Source organism: Corvus cornix, chromosome 9, assembly GCF_000738735.6.
Source record: "Corvus cornix cornix isolate S_Up_H32 chromosome 9, ASM73873v5, whole genome shotgun sequence".
Taxonomy (NCBI): Eukaryota; Metazoa; Chordata; class Aves; order Passeriformes; family Corvidae; genus Corvus; species Corvus cornix.
The window spans coordinates 3,462,643-3,475,316 of NC_046339.1; the positions used below are offsets into that span (position 1 = coordinate 3,462,643).

The 12,674-nt window shown below is 44.2% G+C and overlaps 1 protein-coding gene across 3 annotated transcripts in view; it reads right to left on the minus strand.

Annotated features, from left to right (window-relative positions):
* Positions 1-9,467, minus strand: part of GOLIM4 (golgi integral membrane protein 4) — a 30,215-nt gene extending 20,748 nt beyond the window's left edge. For all 3 annotated transcript variants that reach the window (XM_010397412.4, XM_010397411.4, XM_010397410.4), the window contains exon 1: positions 8,922-9,467. In XM_010397412.4, the coding sequence (XP_010395714.1) occupies positions 8,922-9,108 (187 nt within the window). In that variant the 5' untranslated portion in view covers positions 9,109-9,467. The remainder of the gene's footprint in view (positions 1-8,921) is intronic.
* Between the last annotated feature and the right edge of the window lie 3,207 nt (positions 9,468-12,674).

Genomic DNA, 12,674 nt, shown 5'->3' on the forward strand with positions numbered 1-12,674 from the left:
TTGTAACACAATTCTGAAGTCATTCTCCAAGCTTACAGTAACATCTTTCACTTAAAACCAGCAGATTTCAGTAGTCTTGGCAACTATCAGTGTTGTTTTCCCTCACACTGTGGCAGAGTTGAGCTGAACCAGCAGCGTGGGGTAAACCACACTGGCACTTCTCTAGTGACACTGCCAAGGCCTGCAGAACACAGACTTGCTATAAAAACAGTTCATTCCCCATTCCTGTCCCTGCAAATAGAACCATTTCAATTGTGAACCCACGGAAAAAGCTTTTCTGCTGAGAGTAAAGCATTTCCATGAGCCAAAGTGGAATCCCTTCAATAGGGGATGTAGGATAAATTCTCTAATCCAATGAAAATAATTAAAATTTTGACCTCAGGTGACATTTCATGCCTCCTCTGACACATTTCATGCTGTGAGGAGATGTTAATAATACAGCAAGAGCTGCTCCCCAAGCTTCCAGCCCAGTATTTATATCAGTGAATCTGCTTTCAAACAAGGAGATCCGCTGATTTCACTACTGGTAATCTTATCAGAAACAGATTATCAAACTGTGGGTAGCTGCTGGACAAGCAGCAGGATTCCCCACCACAGTACAAGCCATGCTGGCCACAGCATCACAGTGTGAGCTTCATCTATTTCAGACTCAACTGAGGCTTTAGCAATAAATGGATATTCAAGTGACACTGCAAATATCTTAGAAAAAATGGAAGTATTCCCACAATAAAGACTAGGAAATCTGTGTTTTAGGTACAGCACAAGGAAACAACATTACAGAAACCATCTATTTATCATAGAATGGTTTGGGTTGGAAGGCACCTTAAAGCTCATCTTTTTCTGCCATGGGCAGGGACACCTTCCACTATCCCAGGGTGCTCCAAGCCACAGTATTTACCATATATTGAACAAAATATTGCAGCTATTCAATAATTTATGTCCCTGAAGTTTCCTGGTGTGAATTTCCACAAAAAGGACAGAAATAGAAACCAAGGTAACGTGAAACTGATTTGTATGTGAGGCTTCATTACGGAACATGCAGGCAGGGATGGACTGCTCTCATTCTGCTCTCTGCAAACCACAGCTGGCACTGTGTGCACTATGAGAATTACCTTCCAAACAAACTCCTACACTCTGCAATTTACTCACATGATCAAATAATGGCTTTGTCTAATTACAGCCAGTCATGTCAAATTCCCCCTGGAAAACCACACCATGCATGGGCAGTTGTGCTTAAAAATGACCTCTGCTTTGACTGAATTCCCACACATTTAATTTGCTCAGAGTATTAATAATTTGAAAAGTTTGTATTTAATATCTGGATCTTCACATTCAGGGGATTTTTTTTTTTTTAAGAGAAAGCATAGCATCTGCTTTCAGAGATCCTGCACCAAAAATGAGCTATCAATTAAAATACATGTGTTCCTCTGACTCAGTGTTCCAGTAAGAAGTTCTAACCAAAAAGCTCCAGTACGTGGTTCCAGTTTTGCCTTCAATGCAGTTCTGAAAAATGGGAAATGCTGGAGAATTTGGCACATTAATGCACTCTACCTCAGAAACACAAACTTGTATTTCTAAGAGATCATTGTGGCCTCTATTCAATAGTAAGGATGACAGGAAAATTAATTTCTAAACTGGAGCAAGCATCCACATTTAATAGAATCCTTTTACTCCACCCTGCCTCCCATAGAGCCTTTCTTAGAAGTCAATAACACCTCTAGGAAACAACAGATTTAAGATAAGTTGGGACAGAAGAAGGATTTATCATGTTCAAACAGTAAACTGTAATAGCTGCTGCTAAAAATAAGGTTGAGAATGGGTATTAAATGCGATTAAATATTTAATCCCTTACAGATAGGCTTCAGACCTGACTTTTATCAGGAAGGAGAGCATGTTTTCCAGAAAAGATTTCCAGTGCACTCAACAAAAGGTTTCTTCCAACCCTTGGTACTGTGGGTGGGATCAGCATCCCACCCTGCATTGCTGTTTTCTATACACCAGTAGATGATAAAGGTTTTTTTTCTTGGAGTGATGATAAATGCAAATAATTCAAAGAAAAATGGTGTCGTGATTTGAGACGTAAATTAGCAGAAAAATACACAAACTTTGATAAAAGCTGCAGAGACAACAGTTTTCTTCTCACGTCATCTCTGAATCTCTGGGTCTGCTCAACCCTCAGCTCCAGGAAACAAGGGCCTGTTCTTTCTGTCAAAAATTATTTTAGACTTTTTTTCAATTTTATGCAGGTCTAGTGATCGTATTGACATGGTGTCAGGATCTACATGAATATCTATATTCAGGAATTAGTAAAAAATAGACCTTGAAGAAAAAACCCCAATCTATAGATGCACAAACTACATCCAGAAATCAAGAGTTTGAGTTAGTGATTGATTTTTTGACTGAAAATGGCTTGGTTGAGTGTGTCAGTGTGGATAGGAGCAGGCTCCTTGCTCTGCCCTCTGGGAGCTCAGGCAGACCATACTTCTCTCTCATCATCTCTGTAATTAAGCCCTGGAAATGACTGCCAAACTCTGGGATCTGAGTCACCTCAGGAAAATAAGATAGCTAATTTCAGATACCTTAGGGGAGGGGGAAACCACAGAGGACGAGGTGGAGCAATTGCAGTTTCTTTTATTTCTTAATTAATGATGCATAGCAGAAAATCTCAAAAAGTTTGGGTTCTGCTACATGGCCAGAAAAAGATCAGAACTGCATCCAGCTCACAAGACCCCTCCTTAAACAAGGAGAGCATCCAAACAGGTTGGATTCCTCAAGTGCTCACCTCAGGCTCCAACAAGACTAGAAATTCATGCCCCTGAATCCTGAAAAAGAATCACAAGAAAAATCACCCAGCAAAGGATTCAGCTTTAATTACTTGTTCTGTATAGCTCTTTTTTTTCAGTAACCTGATTTATTTAGCTTTCATTACCATCAAACCTCAAAGCAGCACCTGACTTTCAGCAGGGCACATTAAATGACTTTTTCCCTGCAAGGATCCCATTCCAAAAAGAGGAAAGTGAACTCCGTTAGCCACAAATTGCTGGCAATATTCTCACCAGCACATCAGAGATGCTATAATGGGCACTCTAATCTCACACAGGGTGGAAGCCTTACTCATAAATTGCCCCACCCAAACTTGCAGGCTGACAAGCAAACGCCAGCCCAGTGAGGCAATGTGCTTGGAACATCGTTTTAAAGGCTTAGGAATTCAGGCAGGCAGGAGTATGTGACAGGAGATGACTGTCCAAGAAGCCAGAATGCAAACTCACCACCATCAACCCATCCTACCTCCCTCCTCCTGCCCCAGCTCTGAAGTGTCCACTCAACTCCATCACTGACAAGCTTTAGGAGACTTAAATCAACATCAGTAACAAATATTGGGATCTGTTTTGCATCATGTTGGCCACCAGGTCTTGTGTTAAACCAGGGAGGGGGAACACCAAAACCCAGGGAACAAACCCACCGTATTGCCTCATTCTGCTCAATATTCCCCCAGACTGCTCTGTGATCCTCAGCCAGGGACCAGCTGGGGTGCAGAGGAAATGCTGCTGCACTGGTAGAAATTTATCCTGGAACTGTTATGTCCACAAGGAAAGGGCACTTGGGCATGGATTACAGGAATGAAAAAACAGAAATATGGGCATGTGCTCAATTTATCTTTCAAGTCAGAATTCAGCTGCTGGACATGGAAATTCTGCTATGGACCTGGAAACAAACTTCCCTGAGTTAACTGATCTGAACAGAGCTCCAGCACCTTTTCTGTGTACTTGGGTTATGAGTAAAAGCTGGATAACTCCAGATAACCCCAAATCTTGACGTTGAGCTGCAAAACAAACACATATCTATCTAGTTATATACATACATATATGTACATGCAAAAGCATATATGAATATACCTTACACCACATACCTCTTCCATACTAAAATTCTGCACAATTTCAAGCACTTCATGTGTTTCAAGTATTTAGAACATTAAATATCCATTGAAAATGTGAAGGGAGGTACAGCAGCCAGGTGCTCAGAGGAGGTTACAAACCAAAGCTTTCCCTTTCAGGAAGCCAGGTAGCAGAATTTGGGATGCTGGCCTTGCCATTTCAGGGGAAGTACACACAGAACCAACTTTTCCTCTTACAGTGCTACCATGGATCTCTCAGGCAGCAACAAAACACCATCAAAATAAGTGCTGCAGTGTTATGTGCAGCCTGAAAGTCATAGGAATGACAGGAATTCAGGATTCTGGTTTTAGGAAGAACAACCAACCACACAGGAGCTGCAGTAGATGCAGCTCTACTTGTCTGATGCATGTGAAAAATAAGCCATCAAATTAGTGTTGGTTCTTCCCAGCTCTGCCAACTCAAGGTACAAGTTTAAGGCACTATAAAAGAGGGATGTGACAGTGAAGTACACCCACATCTGTATGATGTCGGAGCAGCTTTGGCACCTGTGCAGTTTTCAGGGTAGATACGATACGAACCCCTAAGGTGGCACAGAACTGTGATCCAGTACTGTGGTGCACTGTGCAATTCTACACACATAAAGCTACCTCAGATCTGACCAACTCCTAGCAGGTCACCCCACAGGGAGTCTTGATTTAGGAGAATTAGCACAACAGGTCCAGAGGAATCCACATTTGCTTTACAGCCGGTGCTTTCTAGCACTGGATCAGAAACCTCTGAGGAAATCCACACCTTGTCCAGAGTAGGGAAAACTCTTTTAAATCCATAGTCCCTGCTGGGCTGGCTCCCAAGATCACAGGACAGTCTCAGGCTGCACAGAGATTGCACAAAGCCATCAGACACGTTAAGACTCTCAGAGGAAGAGCAGGAAAAATGAAGATAGTAAAAGGCACTAACTGTAGGCTGTTATTAGGATTAGGGATGAAAACAGATTAAACAGATTAAAATAGTACACGAGGGGTTACTTAACACCCAGAGGATGAGAAGACAGAAGCTGCAAGGGCTAAAAAGACATCTGTAGATACTTTCAATCCTGCAGCAGTCACAGGTACAATCAGGCTCACCTGCAGCTCTCAGTGTGGTTCTGTTCTAGCAACTGAAGCCTGCTCCTGTATGGCCAACGATTCAAGACTTAGTCTGACACATTTTTAAAGGAGGCAAAGAGCACCAAGTTTTGGTTTTATCATTTTAAGAAATGCTAAATAAGATTATCTCTATATTTCAAATGTATATAGTGCTCAAAGAATGAGATTTTAAAATAATCAGCTTACTGGGAAGATCAGCTTCTCTATGAAAGACCTTATAGATAACAATGACTTTGGGTTTTCTCAGCAGTCAAACAATTTTGTGTCATCTCTAAATTTTGCCCCTGGTATTCCCTTTGTGGATTACAAAAGCAGCCCTACTTTCTCCACGCCCAGCCGAACTTTGATAGAGAAAAATGCCAAAGTTTGATGTTCTTTACAAAATCTTCTGCAATCTGATCCTCTAAAGGGGGCGAGTTTAAGATCCCAGCCTTTCTAACCCAGTTACTGTGTTCCCCAGGTCTGCCATTCTTCCCTTTGTACCCTGGGCTTATTCCAAGGGCCACCAAACACTTCTCAGTGGAGTGGCTGGAGCTGTGAACACCAGAGAGAGCAGAACTCCCCGAAACGGAACCACATGCAGCTCTCTTCATATCAGGTGTGTTTGTTAATGATTCTGAGACTCTTCCTGCACCATTTCCCAGTGATCTGTGCATTCTGCCCTGGTATTTTCCTACATACTCCCAGGAGATTGAGCCTCCTTCATGTGTTGCTGTGTTTGAGCAAAACAAGGCAATGAAAAAGATAAAAATCTAAGAACGCTGGCTTTTCAAGGAAAAACAGAAAGAACAGCTCATTCGGGCATGAAGAACTGGCAAGTACCAAAAAAAAGGTTGTTATTAGCTACATAGATTTAAAAAAACCCATAAAAATGTGAAAAACAGTAGGGGGGACAGTAGGAAGTGATGGGAGCTGCACTCTGAGCTACAGCTGAGGATCTTGGTTCAGATTTTGGGCAGACCAAAGGCACTCAGGTCCTACACTACAACCATGTCCATAAACTCAGGAGTGTCCATGAACCTCAGGCATTTCACAAATGGACTCAAGTTTCACTCACAAGCCCTGACAGGGGCACTCACAAGCTCCTCTCTGTGCAATCAGGAAAGCAACTGCCTTTGTAGGCTCCAGCAGTCACAGCAAAACCCAACAAAAAGTCAGACAACAGGTGATATTTCACTGTCATCCAAGAGATTCAATCCAGTCAGACTTCCAGGGGCACAGCCGCAATACAGCCTCAGGATCCTCAAAGACACCACTTTTAGAAGCTGCCTTTTATTTTTTTAGTTTACATTTAAAAATAAAAAGCCTCCTGATTAAATGGTTGTTCAGGAAATGGAAGTCCAAGGTATCCTTTTCTGCACAGCTTTAAAGTCTTATTTAATCACCCAGGAGAGCTGTGAACACCAAGAAACCAACCCCTGTTGATACAGCACCCTCCTTTCCTTTAACTTTGCCCTTCAACTGGCTTCTTTTTAAAAGACTTCAGAGTGCTTCCATCATATTTCAGGCCCCAAAGTTATCTCTAGTCCAGGATCTATAGACAAACTGGTTATGGTGCATGGAAAAGATAAGTTGCATCACTTTACCAATGCAATACCTTAATTTTATTGTTCTCATAAAACAGTAAACTCAAAGAATAATCTTTGGACAGCCAAGAGATGTAGCTCAGATATTCTTAGAGGTTTGTTTTCATTGGCCATCAGGAATATTGTTTATTTAAAATCCAGGTCATTTAAAATCAAAAGTTCAAAGTGCAGTCAGATACTGCACCTGCAAATGGGATTTTCTGTCAGCATTTTATGTTGTGTCCAAGTCTCTGCTTAAAGAGAATTCCTTCCTGTTGTTCCATAACAAAGAGTTAAATAGGAAAGGTTCAGGAATGGGTTTGGTGGTGGATATCACAGTCAGCACTGTGCTTGTGTCTCTCCAGCTGAGCTGGGCATAGGCACAGGCTCTGAATTCCCTGTGCTCTCCTCACTAACAAACTCCTAGTGCAAAAATCCAGGGCCACTGCAGAGAGACAGGGAAGAAAAGTTTATTTCCCAAATCCTCTGGAGTCCTCAGGAACATAACTTCCCTTTCCTTCAGTGGGATATTAGGCAGCTAGTGGCTGCTGCTGCATTTTGTATTTCTCTGCGCTCTCACCCTCTCTTAGGTCTAACATCTACTTCCAGAACACAGCAAAATTTAAAGAACCATTTTTTATTGTTACATTTTTCCTTCTATTCTGTGACTTAATTGCCAGTGATTATTTTTTTTAAACAGGGTTTACTGCTACTGTACTTGGCATAGATAAATCCTCCTGCTTAATGGGCTTGATACGCTGGCATGGATCCCAGAACCATGTGAGTTTATTGCATGGATCATCAAATCTATTAATGTTATCAGATCCTGGTCCATATTTCACATTTCCCATTGACACACTGACACAAGCAAGAGAATTACACAAAATGCAGCTCCCACAATTGCCTGCTGCTCCCATGAACATGCTTGGACAGATGATGGCTACTCAAAATAATGTTTCAAGCATGGAAAGTTCAAACCAGAAGTCCAGACCTCACATATCTGATCCAGAGAATCTCTCCTCTGTGTAAGGATAAAGGTTGTTGCATGTTCCTCTTTGGCAGAGCTGGAGTGACAGAAAAAGCCAACTTGTCAAATTTTAACTTGAGAACAAGATGTTCCTGTGTCCCCTATTGGCAAATGCACAGCCTAGCAAGAGTAGCCCTTTAGCCATCTGCCACACACCCACTTCCCAGCCAAACATTTACACCTTTTTCGGGACTAAAATGAAGGTTTCTGGCAAAAAGCTCCACGGTATTACCTGGAAATGGCCTGAAATTGAAATACTAGGTAACGATGGTGTCAGCTGGTGACTAAACACACTGAAGGAACAAATCACGGTAAGAATCTTACAGCATAAGCCCAAGTCTGTGCTGTCTGCACACAAACTGTGTGCTGCCAGGCATGCTTTGATGGATGCTTCCACAGGGAAAAGGATGGCTGAGGATCATCCTGAAGTTTAGTGTTGCTACAGCAGATCCCTCTGATTCTTCTATGCTATTTTGAGAAAGAAAACTTGAAAGCTGGCTCTGGGCTTTATCTGTGCTGACCTGATAACCTTGCACTTGACAATTAGAGAGGTGCTGAGGTCTTTCACTTCCCAGACCATTGATGTTTCAGGTACATCCCTGCTGCTTTGCTTCTGATTTCTGGGCATGCACATGTCAGACATAGACACCTTTTCATCTCCAACTACAGGACACCCACATCTGCATCCTTAAACCAAGATACACAAGGATCTGTATTTATGTGGCACCTTTAAGCCAAGAAATTCAAAGTTATTCCAAAAGCAATAGAATAGCCTTACCCCTGTAACTTGCTTGAACTTTACTTTTAAATCACCCTTTAAAAACACTTTATTAGAATACTCCTCTCCTCCATCCTGGAGCTATTTAAGGTTTATGCTGCCCAGGAACTGCAGATGGATGTTCAGTTTAAAACCCTGCAAAGACAACAGAGAAGCCCACAGAAATCCCAGCCTGGACACGGTCTGTACTGTTCGATGGGCAGCAGGCAGCACGCCTGCCTTTCCCTTTTATGCCAGGAGCTGCCAAGTGATATGCAGTCCTTTGGGAATAAGAGTCACTGCAGGCTGTGTGGGAGCGAGTGGGAATGAGAGCTCTCTAGGAATCCACGACAAAACCTCACCCTGACCTCGGCGGGGCTGGGATCCCAGGGCGGGGAGACCCTACAACCCCACAGGCTGCAGGAAAAGAAGGGGGGGAAGGAGCAAAACTTTGAGAGAGCCGGAGGAAGAGGAGGAGGGTGTTCTGCAAGCCCTGGGGAAGGGCAGCAGAGGCTCCTGCCGAGGGAGTACCTTGTAACTGAGCCGAGAGGGACTCCTGATGCTGCTGGTACTTGAGCGCCGTGGCCTCAGCCTTCCTCAGCTGGCCCTGCAGCTCGTAGTAGAGCATCGCCCCGTACAGGAACCCGAACACCACGGTCAGCAGCAGCAGCGTCTGGAAAATCCGCTTCTGTTTCCGGGAGCACATCCCGTTGCCCATGTCCCCGGCGGGGTCCCGAGGGCCCCCGCCCGTCACGGCTCAGCAGCGGGCGGGAGGCGGCGGCATCGGAGGCCCCGGGAGGAGGAGGAGGAGAAGGAGGAGGAGGAGAGGAAAGGAAGGAGGGGCGGCGGAGGCGGGGCCGGCCCAGCGTTTCAGCCCCTGGGCACGGCCGCGGCGCCCGGGGCGGTCTCCCCGGTGCGGGCAGCAGCGGGGGCTCATGCTGGGGATGCTCCGTGTCGCTGCGGCCGTGCGCCGGTCCCTGCGGCCGGGGGGGGGCTGCGGGCCGGGGCTGCGGGGAACAAAGGCAGGTCCCGGCCCCGCACTGACGTGTCCCCGCTCGGCCGCGGCTCCCCCGCCGCGGGATCCCCGAAGGAAGTCCCGCTCCGGGCGCGGCCTCATTGGGTCGGGCCGCGGGGCTCTGCCCTCCCTCCGGAGCGCATTGGGTGCCCGCCGCGTCCGTCCGGGGCGGGCCGCGCTTCCCCGCCCGCCCTCCCGCCGCCGGCCTCATCCCTCAGCCCCGGGGCGGGGGCGCCTCGGGAACGGGGCTGGTGTGGTGATGAACACGGGCTGTGACAGCGGGGCTGTGACAGCGGGGCCCGTGTGGCACCGCCGCGACCGTCTGGGGCTCAGGGGTACCGGGAAGGCAAAGCTCCAAGGAGCCTCTTGTAGCCAAGCACCTGAGGGGTTCATGGAATCGCAGGATGGTTTGGGTTGGAAGGGACCTTAAAGATGACCCAGTGCCACCCCTGCCATGGGCAGGGACACCTCCCACTGTCCCAGGCTGCTCCAAGCCCCAATGTCCAGCCTGGCCTTGGGCACTGCCAGGGATCCAGGGGCAGCCCCAGCTGCTCTGGGCACCCTGTGCCAGGGCCTGCCCACCCTCCCAGGGAACAATTCCTTCCCAATATCCCATCCAGCCCTGCTCATCAGATTGCTTAATGTTTTCAGAGGTTGCTGGCTGCACTTTGTTTTGGGTGTTGAATGTCACAGCCTTCACCGTCCTTGGCCTTTTCTTCTCCCAGAGCCCAGCCCAGGCTGCTGGTGCATCTCAATTCAGGCACCCAAAAATGTGGCATCCGAATTCTGTGCTCCCAAATCCCTCTGTGGTGCTGAAAAAAGTGAGACAGGTCACGTATACTTCATCAGCATAAATTCAGAATTAGCCTGAATACAGTTCCCTCTCCTGCTGTATTTTATTACAGGACAAACAAAACCCAACCAAGAGTCGAGCTAAACTAGAAGAATAAGCAAAAAAATCAAATTCATATGCCAAAGTTTGTTTTTTTTTTCTAAATATATCTAGCTCATAAATCTATGTTTTTCATAGGCATTATTCTGGCCTTAATAGAAAAACAACATCAAAGAAGCTTAAGAAATTCTTATTCAAATATTCTGCATATTCCAGTAATTAATAGCAGTCAGTACCACAAGCTAATATGATTTCTAGGTGTATTTCAAATATCTGTTTGATATATTTTCATTTAATAGAATCCCTTGCTCTCGGTTTGAGGACCAAAGTGTTTGAAATTATGAGTTAGACACCCAGGAAGGAGCTGTAATTGCTTTGAAACAGTGATGATTAAAAAAAAAAAAAAAAGAAATTGAGACCTTTTCCCTTGTCTTTCGGGAGCTTCCTGGGGTACTCAAAGTTACATTTAAAATCTTTTGTTCCAACCACGAGTGTTTCAAGTTGAGGTATTTTCATGCTGGTTTAAGTATCCATTTCTTTCACAAAAAAATATTCCCAGAAAGTTTCTTAGTATCACCCAAGCTCCAGCTCCCCTCCCTCTCCCAAGCTCCTTCAGAGCCGTCCTGTGCTTTTTCCATTTCTGCGTCTTCAGGCGGAGCTCTGCTGAGTAAAGTGGGATAATTCTCTTTTTTTGGACTGAGATTTTCAAATCACTGGGGTGATTTATACATCAGTATAAATTTATAGATTTATACAGCTCTTCAAATGATTTAATTTTTCGTGTTTCCACTCGTTGCTTACATCACCTCTCATAAAACCAGTCTGTCTTTAGTTTTGATTACTTTGCAGTGGAGAACAATTGGCTGACATCTAAAAATGTTTAAAATGATAAAATGTAAATTTAAAAGGACACTGAACCCACAGTGTTATTTAATACCTATTCCAAATACATTTAATTGATTATGGTGTAAATATACTCTAACTGCTTGTAGAAATTGGCAATATCATTAACAAATGCTAAGAAAAAAAAAAGCAAATTACTATCTCATTTTGTTTAATCAAATATTGCTTATATGCAGTAGCTGCTAGTGATAGATCTCTTCAGGTCGTGTAAATTGTGATTCTCCATGAACAAACCAATTAAAGTTGAAATGAGGAATTTATTGGGAGCAAGGGACTATTATGCGAAGCTATTAGGCAAATTTGAATTGGAAGTCCCAAAATAGAAAGGTTTGGACCTAAAAGAGGCTGTAATATATTAAAAAGCATTAAATTAGTTGCTAGGAGAGAAACATTACTTGGGCTAATCTCTGGATACGTTACTGGTCTAATCAGAAGAGATGAGGGATGAGTGGTTTCCGAGGCATGGGGAGCTCAGAGGCTGCAGAGGGAATTCATGGCAGGAATTTACACCCAGCCATTTATCAGCTCTGGTTTCATTTCCCGAGCAAAGGAGGCTTGTGCAACCCAGCTGCCTGTCAGTTTGGGCTGCTCAGCACCAGGCGTTGGCCAAAGCGTTGGCCAATTCCATCAAATTTAACCAAAAAAGCAAAATGAAATTCCTCTAAGTTTTGAGAAATGTATGAATTATAACCCTGTAAGTTCCTGTACGTGAGGAAAGGCGATGGGCACTCAAACTCAGCTGGATAAGTGAGAACCTGATCAGGGGAGAGATGTTAGAAAAATCCCATTTCCTAGGGACACAGGTTCTCATCATGAGCCACAAGATGTGGGAAGTGCATCCCTCTTTAATTTGGACACCACAGAACAACACTTTTTGGGTTGCTTGTTTCCTTTGTTTATTTTCCTCCTCATCATGTAATTTTCTTGTATTTTCTCTCCTTTTTTTTCACTGTCAGTTTTACTAAACTCGATGCCACAATTATTACAGAACTAGGGGATACCAATATCTTATAAAATTGATCATTGAACAGCTTTGAGTTTTTCCAGAATGCTGTAATGAGCACAGCAGCTAATCAGGCAGCAGATCTTTTATTTATTTTTATTTTAATCTTCCCAATCAATGGATCAGGGATCCCAAGCAATGGAAATGCACAGTGAAGGTTGTCCCACACAAGTCACAGCCCATTCCTTTGGTTGCCAGAAGCTAAGGAATGTTCTGGCAAGGCATCTGTTATTAGATCTCCAGCTACAAAGTACATTCCAGCTGCAGATGTTTAGCCAAGAATTACCTTTCTGTCCAGTGGCTAAAGCTTACTAAGACACACGAAGATTGTTTTAACATGCAGAGTCATCTATTAGTGATCAGGAACTGCAGGAATAAAAAGATTGGACTTGAAGAGGTGAACACTCCTGGGAAAATTGAATTTACCCCTGCCTGAGGTCATAGTTTTGACACTGGGAGAAGTCAGGATTT